Source organism: Pygocentrus nattereri, chromosome 26 (assembly GCF_015220715.1).
Source record: "Pygocentrus nattereri isolate fPygNat1 chromosome 26, fPygNat1.pri, whole genome shotgun sequence".
NCBI lineage: Eukaryota > Metazoa > Chordata > Actinopteri > Characiformes > Serrasalmidae > Pygocentrus > Pygocentrus nattereri.
This window is the reverse complement of record NC_051236.1, coordinates 5,400,202-5,417,500: the sequence shown is the minus strand read 5'-3', so window position 1 is coordinate 5,417,500 and position 17,299 is coordinate 5,400,202. Positions and strand designations below refer to the sequence as shown.

The following is a 17,299-nucleotide window of genomic DNA, read 5'->3' as shown; positions in this document are numbered from 1 at the left end:
ACCATCTCTCCCTTCACCTCTCTCCCTCCACTTCTCTCTCTCCACCTCTCTCTCCATCTCTCTCTCCCCACCTCTCCCTCCATCTCTCTCACCATCTCTCTCACCATATCTCACCATCTCTCCCTTCATCTCTCTCCCTCCACTTCTCTCCCTCCACATCTCTCCCTCCACCTCTCTCTCCATCTCTCTCTCCCTCCATCTCTCCCTCTATCTCCCTCTCCATCTCTCCCTCCACCTCTTTCCCTCTATCTCTCCCTCCATCTCTCCCTCCACCTCTCTCACCATCTCTCCCTCCATCTCTTTCTCTCTCTCACCATCTCTCTCCCTCCATCTCTCTCTCGCTCTCCATCTCTCCCTTCATTTCTCTCCCTCCATATCTCCCTCCACCTCTCTCACCATCTCTCCCTCCATCCCTCTCACCATCTCTCCCTCCATCTCACTCACCATCTCTCCCACCATTTCTCTCCCTCCACATCTCTCCCTCCACCTCTCTCTCCATCTCTCCCTCCATGTCTCTCACGAACTCTCTTTCCCTCCATCTCTCTCTCCCTCCATCTCTCCCTCCATCTCTCCTTCCACCACTTTCCCTCTATCACTCCCTCCATCTCTCTCTCTCTCCATCTCTCCCTCCACCTCTCTCCCTCCATCTCTCCCTCCATCTCTCCCTTCACCTCTCTCCCTCCATCTCTCTCACCTCTTTCCCTCTATCTCTCTCTCAATCTCTCCCTCCATCTCTCTCTCCTTCCATCTCTCCCTCCACCTCTCTCCCTCCATCTCTCTCTCTCTCTCCATCTCTCCCTCCATGTCTCTCACCATCTCTCCCTCCATCTCTCTCACCATCTCTCTCTCCTTCTCTCCCTCCATCTCTCCCTCCAGCTCTCTCCCTCTCCAACTCTCTCCCTTCATCTCTCTCCATCTCTCCCTCCATGTCTCTCACCATCTCTCCCTCCATCTCTCTCACTATCTCTCTCCATCTCTCTCACAACCTCTCCCTCCATCTCTCTCTCCCTCCATCTCTCTCTCACCATCTCTCCCTCCATCTCTCTCACTATCTCTCTCCATTGCTCTCACAACCTCTCCCTCCATCTCTCTCTCCCTCCATCTCTCTCTCTCTCACCATCTCTCCCTCCATCTCTCCCTTCATCTCTCCCTTCATCTCTCCCTCCATCTCTCCCTCCATCTCTCCCGCCATCTCTCCTTCCATCTCTCTCTCCATCTCTCTCTCCGTCTCTCTCACTCTCAGCTGTTAATGCTTTTAGATGACACAATGACAATTGTGTCAATGATAAAAGATTTGATGTGTGTTCAGTGTTATTTGTGTGTGTGTGTGTGTGTGTGTGTGTGTGTGTGTGTGTGTGTGTGTGTGTTATTGGCTGCCTTTTCATCTTTTACGGAGTTCTTAATACGTTTACCTTTTCTTCTCTCAGCTCAACCTGGTTATCACCGTTATGAAGACACTCAGTGAGAGATGTGAATGTGAATTCTGGGATTCAGTCCTGATGCGTATTATGTTGCTGTGTTTCCTTCATGAAGCGCAAACCGAGTTTTATTCACGGTTCCGTTTATTTGCAGAAGTTTACAGACGCTGTAAAACACTGCGTCACTGTTGCTATTAAAGAAAGAGCGATTTAATATTATTACAAGTGTCTCCAAACTTTTGAACAAACGTTTTCTTGCTGTAGATCTCGATTAAGGCCCTGTTTAGAGTCGTCACTGAAAGGTAATGTTAAGTATGTAAAGGATGGTGAGCATCAGGCTTGTTATTGTGGCGATGCCGTGTTTCTACGCGCTTCACTGAGATTTAAGACCACTTTACCTGCTGAAAACTCCAAAAGCTTTTATGTTTTATTTGAGAGGTGCTGTTGGCAGGAAACCTTATGTAGCCCTCATTAGAAATGACTGGCAACACATTCACTCATAAAACTGTTGGAGTTTGAGTTATGCCATGTAAATAAAGCCAAACATAGTACAAATATAACAGGTGGGTTTTTGGAAGCAATGGAAAGTGAAGCTTTAAGAAGTGAATTCATTGTTTAAAAAAAGTGTTAAATTATAAAAATGTTCAGGCTTTAGGGACAAAAGCATATCAGGATAAAAGGCTTTTAAGTTGCTTTTAATTTAGCTTAATAAACATATCCCAGTCATAACTCATGTTTAATTTGTATTTGCATTTTTTCACTTTGGGGCTGGAGAGTCCATATTATCTCGGTTCCGCTTTGGACCACATTCTAATCATTTAATACGGCATATAAATGAAGTTATGTCTCTTGTTTTCAGCTGTTGTGATTAGATTAAAATGACTCACCATAAACAAGGGTTTAAGTAAAATAGCCGGACGTTCTGTCTACATGCAGTGCAGGAACATCTTCCAGATTCTGGCTTCTCTAAGAACAAGATTAGATCTCGAATTTCGAGTGAGGGAATTTCGCTGACCAAAGCATCGGATACAAATGAGAAGCATGTGGAGTCGATGTATTGCTTTCCTTTTCCAGCTAAAATCACAGTATGTGTCCCGTCAGGGCGAACGCACTGTTCCTGGGAACTCTGTGGTGGTGATGGGAACCAGGGGTCACCATGTCTGCAACACAAATAGAGACATTTTATTTACTATCCAGAGCCACCAGTGAACTCCTGAGCTTCGAATGGAATTCATGGATTTTAAAAAAACATTTTGGACCAAAACCCTTTCCATGTAATAACTTTCTGTCAGGGAGCTTTTAGAGGTGGACATCTGGTTCCTGTCCGCTGTGAACAGCTCTGACTCGATATGTTTCCAAACCACTCTGGTTACCTTGTGTTTATGTCTAATTATGCAAAAAATTGGGGTTGGAATTCCCCTTTAATTAAGAGTTATTAGTATGATCTTTATTCAGAATGTTCTCAGAGCCGCATCCAGTGAGGAAATATGATTTAAGTAGCCAATTAAAATAGATATTGCGTTTAGAAACATGCGCACGCACAGAGACAGTGACGGTTTCTTTCGTTCGAGTCATTCAAGGACAGACTAATATGAAAGCTCATCATCTGCAAACTGCCGCAAATCAAACCAAAAGTCCAAAACAGACTAAATCAACGGTAATAGAGCACAGATGAGACGGCGGTTGCGCTCTGAAGGATTTCTCTCAGTTTCTACACGCTGAAGGCCGGGGGAGAAATGCTGACCTCCACAGAGGCCCTCCAGTGTCAAAATGCCTGTTATTTTAAGAAAAGCTCTGATTAATTTTGATGCTCTAGCAGGGAGGAGCTATCAGGGCTTTCGGCGCTCTCAGATAGGCCTAATGATTTCTGTGAAATGTCAAATATTTTATTTTTTAAATTCAAGTTTTATTTAAGCCCTTAAAATTCCAGGCTTATTAAAGACTAAGGCTTATTAATCAGTAACAAGGAGTTCAGTGCAAACTGCCTGAGCTGTTCTTAGATTATAGAAGTGTGTAAGAGAAATTTGGGCCTGCCAGTTGGTTCTGGCTTTTAAGGGTTAACAGAGTACTCCTGCTACTTGTAAACTTTGTAAATCGTTGCTGTCAGAAGAAAACCTTGTATCGTCATTTTTCACCTTTTTACATAATTTAAAAGCCTGTTGCCCTTTACATTGTGTGTGAATTTCATATAGAATGGACCAGAATGACTTGGAAAGACGTCTGGTTCCATTGACTTACATTAGAAGTAAAGTTGCTTTTTTCCTTCTCCTGTAAAGTTAACATTTTGGAGATATGAGGTTTTGTTCCCACAGGAGCGAATTATCGTAGTAAAACACTTATTTAATTGTTAATTAATTTCATCAAGTTTTGTTTGAAGACAAAAATCTTGAAACAGAAAATTGTCCAATCAGGATTGTTCTCTCTGTGGTATCTATGGAGATACAGCTGGGCGAGCTCTCTCATTGGTTAGGGCTTCAGGAGCTGGTCTGAAGGCCTTATGCTTTAGATGAACTACCAACATAATTAGGAAATCAAGTGTTCAACCATGAAGCGAACCACGTTTTATTCAGTGTTCACTTATGGCATGTACACATGTTTTACATGTAAGGGGAGGGTCGTGAGGAGCGGGAATCTCACAAAAAACGATTTACATTATACCAGTAAATAGGTACGGAGCCCGGCTGGTGCTCGTATTAATGTGGGGGAAAGAAACCTTAATGGGTGGCATCTTCATCTTCCGCTTCTCTGGGGTTCGGGTCGTGGGGCAGCATCCTAAGCAATGAAGCCCAGACCTCCCTTTCCCCAGCCACTTCCACCAGCTCTCCAGGGGGGATTCCGAGGTGCTCCCAGGCCAGCTGGGTGATATAGTCACGCCAGCATGTCCTGGGTCTTCCCCGGGGTCGCCTCCCGGGTGGACTTGCCTGTGACACCTCACGAGGGAGGCGTCCAGGAGGCATCCTAACCAGATGCCCGAACCACCTCAGCTGGCTCCTCTCGACGTGAAGAAGCAGCAGCTCTACTCCGAGTCCCTCCCAGATGACCGAACTTCTCACCCTATCCCTAAGGGAGAATCCAGACATGTGTAACCAGATATGTGTTACAGTAGTAAGACATATAATTGCACATAAACTTACATACATTACGCAGAAATAAAACGGACATAAATCAGGCAGAAATAAGATAAGATAATCCTTTATTCACAGAATAATATAAAAATATAAAAATAAAAAACAGAAAAATAGACATAAAATAAACTCTGAGAGAGCAGGAATAGAAGTATATCTATAGCATATTAGACATATATATCACTGTTGTCGGGACAAAACCTTGTATCTCCATTTTTGTCGTTTTTTAGTTTTGGACACAATTTGAAAATTCCTGTTGTTCTTCACACTGTGTGCAAATTTTGTGATGAATGGACCAAAACAAACAGCCCAAAATGACTTATAATAATTTCTGGTTCCATTGACTTACATTAAAACTAAAGTATGTTTTTTCCTTCTCCTGTAAAGTTACCATTTTGGAGATACAAGGTTTTGTTCCGACAACAGCGATATATATATATATATATATATATAACATGAGAGCAGGTGTTGCACTAAGTGGTATGATGTAGTTACAACACAATGAATATAAGCATGACTATGAATATCAGCAGTGTGTACAGTGTCTAACCATGATAAGGCATTGGAATGAGACAATTAATTTGTGGCCACGACTTAGTTAAGCGTGGGAGCAAGATCATGCCTTATTAAGCTGTGGTCAAGGTTCTCAGGATGCAAAGCCCACAGCTCTTGATTGACGTCCTGAATCATTTACAAAATACACTCTTGTGGCTTTTTTCTCTCATAACACATGAAAACTCAACCGTAAAATCACAAACGCTCCGCTTCGCTGGCAGCGCTGCATTGTTTTGACCTCTTTCTGGCCTGTGATGTTTTTTTTATTCACGAAACAAGACTAGAAAGCCAAGCTTGTAAACAGAGCTGTCGCAGGAACATTCAGCTTTGCCGGCTGTAGTCTAGGCGTCTTTGTATTTTCTGGTAATATTTCAGCTTCTCGTCACACATGAGCCTCATGCAGGTGAACTGCCATGTCAACTTTCCCGGGATTCTGACTCCGGCTTGCGTTCATGCTCAACTCCTTCACGTTTCATTACTGTTAAATTTCTAGTGCTACGAACTCCAGCCAACAACTGGTTCACGTTACCAGGCTGAGGTGGCACAGATCTGATTTTCTGCCCTGATGTGGCTCAGATCTGATGTTTTCAGGCGGTGTGAAATCTGACCTGAGACCCTTTCATATATGCATGTCCGATTCGTGGCCATGTGACCTTAATGTGACACTCAGATCGGAATTCATGTGCTTTTTTGACCATCATTCAGCGTTACCATGGCAGCAGCGCCAAACAGACATTAAAGCCTGTAACCGGTGGAGAAGCAGCTCATCTCACCTTCTTCTCCTTCATCTGGCTCTAATAATGAAGCTGATCAGAGTTAATGATCTTCTCGACGAAGCTCGTTCTGCTCGTTAGTTTGTGCAGTGATTCAGTCACGTGACATTACTGAGTAGGAGGAGCTCATGAGGGTCAGTTCAGGCTGGTTCATCACATTAATGACAGATTTGAGTCTCTTACCTAAACGAGTGAGAACCATCGAGTCAGAGATCAGATTTGAGCAAAAAATTTAGTTTTGAGCAATGAGGTGTGTGTGTGTGTGAGTGAGTGGACAACATGGTCAGGCTGCTGACTGGCTACAGCTGCTAAAGGAGAACCCTACGCTGGCCACTTGTGATATTTTAAACATCTGGTATTTTTACATTAATTGTTATGGCTGTATTGATTCAAACAAACAATAATGTGGTGGGTCCACCAGACCACTGAGTAACACACACACCAACACCACACAATGGTTAAAGGTTGGCTAGCTGGGGTGTTGCAATTTCCCAGTGTGGAATTAAGGTATTTGAGTCTAAAGTGTGTCAACCAGGGTGCTGGACCTGTAGCTGGACAGTCCAAGTGTTGAGATGAGTAAGTTCAAAAGGGACTCTGCCACAGAAAGCCTGGTGGGGCACAATAAACTGTAGGAACTGCAGCGACCCATCAATGAACCTCCACACAAACCTGATCCAAAGACGAACCCACTCCATCAATGAAATCATGAAATTAATATAATGTAGTGCAGGAGTTGGTGGAGCTTAATCCAGAAGCCATCCTCTTGAAGACATGCTCCTTCTTGTATGTGGGGCTCTGCGGGAACAAAGAAACCACAGACAGACAGACAGACAGACAGACAGACAGACAGACATGATACATTTGTAAAATATGGGGTGTTTAAAAAGGAAAAAAGGTTGCTGTATTCCAGACCATGAGTCCTGCTCTGTGGGCCGTAATTCCCATCTATTCCGTTTTCATGATACCCTTGTTACGGCCTCTTAAAAAGACAAACAGGGATTATGATTTGTTTTTTGCCAAAAACTTAAAAAAGGCAGAAAAATATTTTAAGCGCTCACTTCTGTACTCTATTTGTTCCACCTTCCCCTTCAGGTTTTTTTGGACCCCTTTTCTCAGAGAGTTCCCCTCTTTTTCAGATAACACATACCACCCACACGCTCCTCTGTTGTTGATTTAGACTTAAAACTTGAGGTATTTGAACCAGACATGAACATATTTGAAGCATTTGGATGTAGATCACTGGCTGGGTTTAGTGTCTGGACTCTATCTACACACACATGGACAATAATACAGATACTGTATATGGGTAAAATATGAGTGCCTCATATCGATTTGGCTTCTGTTGTTTGCACAATCTGTTAAGTATGTTGGATATGAACAATAAATATAAATGTAAAATGTAAATAGAGCTCAACTGCAGTCAGGGAGAGGATGGAAGGGTTACAGATTATTGATTACCTGCTATAGATGGACAGATAGATAAATACATAGATAGATAGACTATATTTCCAAAAGTATTCGGTCGTCTGGCTTCACACGCATATGAACTTGAGTGACATCCCATTCTTAATCCATAGGGTTTAATATGATGTCGGCCCACCCTTTGCAGCTATAACAGCTTCAGCTCTTCTGGGAAGGCTTTCCACAAGGGTTAGGAGTGTGTTTATGGGAATTTTTGACCGTTCTTCAAGAAGCACATTTGTGTGGTCAGACACTGATGTTGGACGAGAAGGCCTGGCTCACAGTCTCTGCTCTAATTCATCCCAAAGGTGTTCTATCGGGTTGAGGTCAGGACTCTGTGCAGGCCAATCAAGTTCTTCCACACCAAACTGGCTCATCCGTGTCTTTATGGACCTGCTTTGTGCACTGGTGCTCAGTCATGTTGGAACAGGAAGGGGCCGTCCCCAAACTGTTCCCACAAAGCTTTAAGAGTTCCTTTCACTGGAACTAAGGGGACGAGCCCAGGTCAGACGGTGGATGTTGCGGGATGCAGCAAAACCCTGTTGGAGCGGCACTGAAACCAAACACGAACTAAAGGATTTGAATATTCTTCGTTTTCTAGATGATGGAAGTTCATATTTTCAAGCAGCGCAATGTCTAATAAAAAAAGCTGCAGTTTTACATTATGTTTACATAATGTCTTCTAATACCAATATTACTGCTGTTAATATTAGTAATATAATACCTTGTAGGTAGTTTGACCAGAGGAGGACGGGTCCCCCCTGGTGAGCCTGGTTCCTCCCAAGGTTTCTTCCTCAGTTCTGAGGGAGTTTTTCCTTGCCACTGTTGCCCCTGGCTTGCCCACCGGGGGGTTTCTGTACATTCTTACAGTCCTGTTGAAACTTTGTCTTTTCTGAAATCCTGTAAAGCTGCTTTGTGACAACATCCGTTGTAAAAAGCGCTATACAAATAAATTTGATTTGATTTGATTTGATCTTCTTCTGTGAGTTTATTGGCCAGTTGCAAAGCAGAGATTAAATCATTCTGATTCATGTAGACCCAGAGTAACACGAGGCTTTATTGTGCTGGAAGTAGGCATTAGAAGATGGTAAGTTGTTGTTAGGAAGGGTCTCCTTGAACAGTGTTCAAACAGGCCAAAGGAAAGTTAACCCTTTCAGTTGTGGTCATGATGGGATGCACATGGTCAGCAACATATACATGGCACAATCGCCTTGCTGCGCATGTTCTCCACTGGACTGAATCCGCTGAAGTGAAACTGTGGGTGTAAATCTGTGGCTCGGCGGCTCTGCAGTCAGACCCTTCTCAATAAAGAGGTAAAGCCAGTCTCAGCATAACCTGGGGGTTAAATACCACTGTGTGTTTCTCCTCATGAATGTTGTGATCTTTCCAGAGGAGGGTCAGTGTAGCGTTGTGACCTAAAGCAGACCTGAGTGAAAGCCCATGACCTTTCTGAGCTATTGTTCTCCCCTCTACAGATAAAAAGAAGAAGGATAGGAGAGGGGAAAGGAGGAGAGCACCGAAGCAGTGGGCGCGTTCGCTTTCAGGGAACAAAACGGTCACTGAACCCCCGGGAGGAACCTGAGCAACTGAATCGCTGAGAGCCAGACAGTCGGAGAGGACTCAGAAGGCGTGTACAGACCAGCCGCTCGCAAAAAGCTTTCGTGCTACTCTTATTTTTGTTTTAATATATTTTGCATTAAGATCCCCTGAAGTCTGTGGAGATGAAAGATGTGTTCTCTGGCTCCCAAACTGCAGCGAGCCTTTACTTCTCATAACCAAGTAATGTTCCGCACCTACTGCTGAGCAATATTCATTTATATTAATATTTAGCTGCATATGATGGGGAATTCTTTTGTTTTTGTATAATGTCATCTGTTTACAATAACGTGGCACATCATATCATATCCTTTATGACAATTTGGGCACTTCTGCTCAGTACTGCTGCTTTGTTTTTGTTTAAGCCCATTTAAACAAGCTGTGCTCGTAATAGTTTGATGCGGATTCCATGTTATGCCATGACACTGCACATTTCCATGTGATGGATAACTGGTGAACATCTTCGATCCATCATGATGCGGTTTGAGTTGTGCCTCCATGTCTATTGTATCTGCCTTGGGCTGTTCTGTCCTCCTCTGGTCTTCATTTTCTGACCACATCTGCTCCGTCGACGTGCCCTTCTTCTGCAGCCTAATTGCATTACCGAAGAAAGCCTCGCAGCGATGTAGAGTTGTGCAAAGGGAACGCCAGGGGGTTTGCTGAACTTGTCTTCACACTTCACAGCGGCCGTGTGTTGGAGCAGATGTGGTTCACCGTCCCAGCCCTGGTGCTCAGATCAGTGCCGAGCGTTCCCGTGAGTGGAATCAGGCGCAGTGCAGCGGAAACAACAGTGAAGTATGTAGTGAGGAGGACTAGAGTTGGGAGAATCGAGCTGTTCTGTAGTCCAGCAGTGTGGAATTTCCACTTTCACCTCATATTCACCATCACAGTTTGGGGATGTGCTGTTATGGGAACTGTGTGCTGATGCATATCGCTCTTGTCGGATGAAAACCTCGTATCTCCAGAATGGTAATTTTACAGGAGAAGGAAAAAACCCGCTTTACTTTTAACGGAAGTCAATGGAACCAGAATTTTTTCCAAGTCATTTTGGGTCACTTCTTTTGGGCCATTCATGATGAACTTTTGAAGTAATGTAAAGGACAACAGGTGTTTTCTCAAATTATGTCAAAAATTGAAAAATGACAAAAATGGAGATACGAGGTTTTGCTCCAATAGCAGTGATATTTTTCATGTACACACAGGAACAGGGGAAGTTTTCAGGTTTGCAACTATAATAATAATAATAATAATAACAATGAAACCTTCTGAACTCCATCATATGTGCTTCTTTTAGAATGGAGTATTTTTATGCCACACTTAAAGATGGTTCTTCAAAGGTTCTTTAGTGAAGAAAATGGTTCTATGTAGACCCATGAACACTCAAAGAGCTCTTTGTAATATATATATGTATATGTGTTGTCAGACAAAAACCTTGTGTCTCCAAAATATGTATATGTATACATGCATACCTGCCAAGCAACCAATTTTTGGTGCTACATAGACCACCTTTTGAAAAAGGTTCTATGTAGAACCATGTACAGCATCAATCTGAAGAACCTTTCCACAATTCAAAATAAAAAAAAATAAAAAACTTTAATCGTACAACCTTAAAAATTTGGTTTTAAGGGTTCTTTAGTAAAGAAAATGGTCCTATATAGAACCAAGGACCCTCACAGAGCAGATACTATTTGGGTGGTGGGTCATTCTCAGCACTGCAGTAACACTGACGTGGTGGTGGTGTGTTAGTGTATGTTGCGCTGGTGTGAGTGGATCAGACACAGCAGTGCTGCTGGAGTTTTTAAACACCTCAGTGTCACTGCTGGACTAAGAACAGTCCACCAACCAAAAACATCCAGCCAACAGCGTCCTGTGTCCACTGATGAAGGACTAGAGGATGACCAACACAAACTGTGCAGCAGCAGATGAGCTGTCGCCTCTGACTTTACATCTACAAGGTGGACTGACAAGGTAGGAGTGTCTAATAGAGTGGACAGTGAGTGGACACAGCGTTAAACTCCAGCAGCACTGCTGTGTCTGATCCACTCGCACCAGCACAACACACACTAACACACCACCACCACTGCAGTGTTAAGAATGACCCACCACCCAAACAGTACCTGCTCTGTGAGGGTCCATGGGGGTCCTGACCACTGAAGAACAGGGTAACAGAGTATCAGAGAAACAGATGGACTACAGTCTGTAACTGTAGAACTACAAAGACCAGCTATACAGTAAGTGGAGCTGATAAAGTGGACAATGAGAGTAGAAATGAGGAGGTGGTCAGAACGTTACGCCTGGTTGACGTATGTTCAAGACTGATCTACACTCATAAAGTCACTGGCATCCCTGCTGTGGTGTCGTCGTGGCCTCAGTGCTGGATTTCTGCAGTGTTAATTATGCTCTCAGTTTGTTTGGTAAAGAGATCTGTGTAGTGCAACGATCACTTTCCTCAACATCTATTTGCTGCATGAGTGAACGTCGTATTTATTTCAGTTATGCCTTAAATAACTATGAACATGTGAAACTGGGATGATATGCAGTATATCATCTAAAGTTGTGGATGATGTGAGATAAAAAAAAATATTTTATAAAAAATGGGTTTTCATCTTTGTTCTTCTTTTAATGACAACGATCTTTTCTGCTTATACTAGTAAAAAATATGGTTCAGAGTTCTTTAGTAAAGACAACGATTCTATATAGAACCATCAACACTCAAAGAACCCTTTGCATGATTAAAACGTTCTTCAGGTTCATGGAGAATGTGCTGTAGATGGTTCTATAACAAACCTTTTCGAAAAGGGTTCTTCTACTGTCACAAGCTTGACATCATCACAATAGAACAACCCTTTTGGGTGCTATATAGAACCATTTTCAAAAGGGTTTTTTATAGAAACATCTACAGCACATTCTGGAGAGCCCTTTACATGATCCACAGAACACTTTAATCATGAAAGCGTTCTTCAGATTGATGGAGAAAGTGCTGTAGATGGTTCTATATAGAAGCTATATAGAAAGGTTCTATGTAGGGCCCAAAGGGCTTGACATGATAACAACAGAAGAATCTTTTTGGGTGTTATATAGAACCTTTCATGATGCACAGAACCCTTTAATCATGCAAAGGTTTCTTTGAGTGTTCATGGTTCCTTATAGGAACCCTTAAGAACCCTTAAAGTACCATCTTCTTGAAGGGTGTAGTCTTTTTTACAGCACTGTGCAAATGTTAGAGACCCCTAATTTGTTTAGTGCTCAGTCAAAACAAAGCTATTGATTATTTACCATTAGGAAAAAGCAGTGGTGGACAGTAACTGAGTAACTGAGTAAATGTAATTAGTTTCTGTACTTTAGTATTTTTGGTGTATCTGTACTGAAGTTTCTCCATTATTGGGCGACTTTTTCCTTTCACTCCACTACATTTCAGAGTCTAATATCCGACTTTTTCCTCATACATTTTGAGAAATCTGTCGTTCCTTTTGGTTTCTGTGTGTATAAAAACGTAACATGTCAAAACGAAAGAAGCGCAAAGCCAGAGCACCAATCAGGGCCCAGCGGTCACTTTGTTTAGAGCTGGTTTTGACCTGTTGGTCATACCGACCCAGTGCAGCGCGCGGTTCAACGTCAGCGCAGCAGCGTAAAACTTTGGGAGAGTCTGTTCAACATAAATGATGAACTAACCTAAATTTGTGTAAATAGAGCTCAATATAGAAATATGTCCACATATGCAGTCGAGACTGACGCGGCTTTTTTCTGAATTTCTACAAACACCATTTCATTTTATAGTAAATGAGTTTGGGCTGGTTTATGTTTATGAACAGACGCCTACAGATCAACATAGTAAAGGAGCTCATCTGTGATCCTGAGTTTAAAGCCAGTTTTTATTCAACTTAAACTTGGAACTAAGTTACATTAAGTTAATTACTCTTTTAGTACTTTTACTTTACTTAAGTACATTTGAAGGTAAATACTTTAGTACTTTTACTCAAGTTGGAGGTCTAAAGGGAGGAACTTCTACTTTTACTGGAGTGATATTTTACCTTGGGGGTCTCAACTTTAACTCAAGTACATGGTTTGTGTTCTTCGCCCACCGCTGGGGAGAAGTCCCTCTTTCTCTTTATTCCAGCTTCCATTCTTTCCAGGAGACTCACTTTCAGTCTCTAAAAGAATCCGTGGACACGCCTCCAAAGTTCAGTCTTAGAAGTAAAATGAATTGACACTAACACACCACCAGCATCCCTGATCGGCGTATATCACGTTAGTAATGTGTGGTCATTTGTCTTTTGTCAGAGCTTAATAAAATAAAGTGGACTCATTAAAACATACGTTTATAATCATTTTAGTGTTGTACTTTGACAAGTGTTTTAAAAATGCAAGCACTGCACATCGGTATATCATACATGACAGGTATGATGTAAGATTAATCTGTGTGGGGGGCTTTTCACGTGCCCTGAAAGTGGGACTTGTTGTCCCCTCACATGTTCTTTTTTGTGCTATATGTCTGCAGTTTTGTTTATTTAGAAATGATTATTTTTTACTTAACAATAAAAGCTATAAAGAGCAGTGTCTGTACAGTAAAGAGACACTCTTTGCTCTTTATAGCTTTCATTTTTCAGTAAAAAAACAAAACATTAATAATAATTTCTAATTAAACATGCATAATAACATGAAACAAAAATAACCACCATAACAATTTCATTAATCGATCAAACTGGCATTTCAAATGTTTCTACTTTGCAGTTGTTAGTCTTCTGTTTTAGTTTATTAACTAGAAGTGGAATCTTTAAGACATGAATCGATAGAGACCCACTTCTATGGTAAAATATAACACATAGCTTTACAGCAAATGAGCCATGGGGGACAATTTCTAGCTCTTAATAATAATGATAATAATAAAAGGTTTATTTATTGAGCACTTTACCTGCAACTGAAAGTGCTTTACAGGCAGGTGAATGAAAATAAGAAAAGAAAAATTTAGTCATAGAAGACATTTGTTTTAACAGAATGAGTAAAAGGAAGGAAAATAAATCAATGTAAGTGGAGAGTTTGAATTAAAATAATCTAAAAATGTGGATCAAAAACAACTAAATTTAAAAAATATATTTTCGTCTTGCTGCTGTCGGAAGAAAACCTCGTATCTCCATTTTTTTTTTTGCTTTTCAGTTTTTGACATAATTTGAAAATGTCTGTTGTTCTTTGCACTGTGAGTAAATTTCATGATGAATGGACCAAAAGAAACAGCTCAAAATGACTTTGGGAAAAAGTCTGGTTCCATTGACTTCCATTAAAAGTAAAGTATATTTTTTCCTTCTCCTGTAAACTTACCATTTTGGAGATACAAGGTTTTGTATCAGGCAGTGTTTCTTAACGGTGTGCACTGAGCTTGACCATCTCATAAAAGGTGGAACTGAGAATAGGTTGGGTTGAGGAAAATGTTGCCTTGGCGGTCAGAGCCGAAAAACGGCATCATCGTTTTAACACACTGCTGATTTGAAGCCTGTAGTTGTGATTATGATGGTTAGTGTCCGCAGTGCATGTCCAGTGCATAATAAGGGTCCACCTTTATTAGGCCAGTTTACCGTGGACCCTTCTTGCTGTAGACCCAGTTAAGGTTTATGCCTCTATAGTATGAGAATGAATTGTTCCTTGTGCCACCACTAGGTGGCAGTAGAGTCCTCCAAATGCAGCACAGGGTCTGTGATCTGGAGATGTTGAACCTCTCCACAGTGCATAAGCTGTTGTTTCCACATCATGCGGAGGCAATATACAGTCTGTCGCTGCAGCATTGGAGCAGGTTGAGCTGAGGTTGGGTAAAGAATGTGGGGTGAAGAGCTCCAGGCAGCGCATCGCTGCTTCTCTGCTGGAGCAAAACCTCATCACGTCAGATATGAAGCCTGGTGGCGAAAGCTGTGGATAGCTTGAAAGATGCCTCCTGTTAAAGAACATAAACACAGTAAAGCTCTGTTATCCTGGTCTTCATGTGCTGGTTTGGAAAACCACAGCCTGTTTTGTGCCACTCTTCGTTTGTCATTTCCACTCAAACACCTTTTACTGACAAAAGTATTGGGACACCTACACATCACACCTACAGGGGCTTTTATGATTCCCATTCTAAATCCATAGGCATGAATATGGAGATGGTCCTCTTTACAGCTGTAACAGCTTCCACTCTTCTGGGAAGCTTCCTACAAGATTTTGGACGAGAAGGTCTGGCTGTCTGAGAGGTCAGGTCTTTGTGAGGGTCAATCAAGTTCTTCCACACCAAACTCACCCAGTCAGGCCTTTATGGAGCTGCTTTGGGCACTGGGGTTCAGTCATGCTGGAACAGGAAAGGTTCTTCCCCAAACTCTTCCACAAAGTTGGAAGTGTACAATTCTCCAAATGTCTAAGTGCTGAAGCATTAAGATTTCCCTTCACTGGAACTAAGTATTCTAGACCAACCACTGAAAAACAGCCCCATATCATCATCCCTCCTCAGCCAAACTTTACAGCTGGCACAGCGCAGTCAGGCAGGTAGTGTTCTCCTGGCATTCGCCAAACCCAGACTCGTCCATCAGAGTGACGGCTAGAGAAGCTGATCGGTCACTTTACAGGCTGATTGGTCATATTGCAGTACCTGGTTAAGAAGAATGATGATCCAAACAGATGACAGAATGTTCTGGAAAAACACAATCCACATTGTTTATCTGTTTTTCTAGAACATTCTGTCTTCTATTTGGATCTTCATTTCTAACTAGATTTGTTGGTTTCTCTGATTTTGTCCATTCATCTTCTTACTTTCTCCTGTTCCAAGCATAATGATCTTTTCCAGTGAATGAGTTCTTCTTGTGATGGGGCCAAAATAAGAGCTTCAGTGTAGTTATCTGGGCTTCGACTGCCAGACTTGCTCAAAAGCGTCAATATTTTTTCCCGTCCTGCTTTTTATTGTCCAGTTTTCACATCCAACTCATGCAAACTCATGAGACACATCATTACATGTTACGAGATCTTTTCAAGCTCCTTCATCCTGGTTCTGCCGAGTGGTGTATTGCTTGACTGCTGGATCCTGTGTTGTTAACAATTGATCCAAACAGGTAAAACCTGCCCACAACTTCTTCACCTTTCATGCATCCCTCCACAATGAAAGATATATTGAATGAAATCTTTTAGGCCAAAACTTCACAAAACTATCACAAAATAATGTCCTTGGCATCAGGCAGCATATTCAAAACTACTTCATGTAACAACTATGTGCGGGAGCTTTTAGAGGTGGACGTCTGGTTCCTATCACCACCACTGTGAACAGCTCTGACTCGGCAAGCTTTTCTAGAACAGAGCGTTTCACACCAAACCGCTTTGAATGACTTCACATCATTTAGTTATGCAGAAAATAAGACAGATGAGACAGGCAGAAGTCCTGCTCGGGGGGTTGTGGGAGCAGCAGTGAACTAAAGGGGAACTATGAGGGAAAAAATGCAGAGAATTCCGGTGAATTTTTCGTGCATTTTCCCAAGTGCCTTATCAAGATATATTCTACATGTATTCTGAATATGTTACTTTTTATGCACCAAAATATGACTCTTGATGCTGTGACGGGGTTCTCACAAGAAGCTTGGATGACTCGAGATTCTGGGGTCTCATTACAGAAACAACCTAACTCTGAAATCTGATCCATTTAGTCTCCATGACAACTTCAGTACAGACTGAATTCAAGACAGTAGCTACTACAGAATAACAGCGTAACGTGTAACTTTAGTCAGCAGTTTTATTTGAGGCTCTTCAGTTTAAGCACTGAGTCCCATTATTAAACACTGAAGGCTGCGGTTCTTGTCCTGTTCAGAACATAAATCAAAACACACTTAGCAACCAGACGCCGTATCACAGAAACCTCTTAAGTCTGAACACTCATCTGCTTTGTCTCCATGACGACTTCAGTACGGACTGAATTTAGTTCAGTAGCTATTCCAGAATACCAGCTCCTCCCTCCATAATCTCATCATTAACTCCAGATCAGAAAACAGCATCACACAAACATCCTAACTAGACTAAACCTCCTAAACCCTGTCCTAACTTTAGGATGAACCCCAACAGGGTCCTGACTTCTGTTTAAGGTCTGTTTCTCTGGTATTGAGGCGGCTGAATCAGGCGGCGTAGTTCACTACCAACATAATGAGCACCGTTTATCTCTACTGTAAAACGCGGCTTTCACTGGGAGAAGTTTTTCTTTTCTAACTCTGCGTTTTAAACGTCTCAGCAATTCTCGCAGGAGGCTGAAAACCTGTTTGTAATTGGATTTGACTTTACTTTTTACATTAAACTGCCCTGAGGAGGCACCAGGATGCACTGTTCTAAGTTCCTTTAAACACTGAGTCACCTTAACTGCAAACAATAAAAAAGATGT

At 42.0% G+C, this 17,299-nt stretch overlaps 1 protein-coding gene across 1 annotated transcript in view; it reads left to right on the top strand.

Moving 5' to 3' along the window:
- rspo4 (R-spondin 4) overlaps positions 1-8,969 on the top strand; it is a 34,813-nt gene extending 25,844 nt beyond the window's left edge. The window contains exon 5 of the mRNA XM_017718275.1: positions 8,808-8,969. Coding sequence (XP_017573764.1) covers positions 8,808-8,914 — 107 coding nt within the window. The 3' untranslated portion in view covers positions 8,915-8,969. The remainder of the gene's footprint in view (positions 1-8,807) is intronic.
- The last annotated feature ends 8,330 nt before the right edge of the window (positions 8,970-17,299 follow it).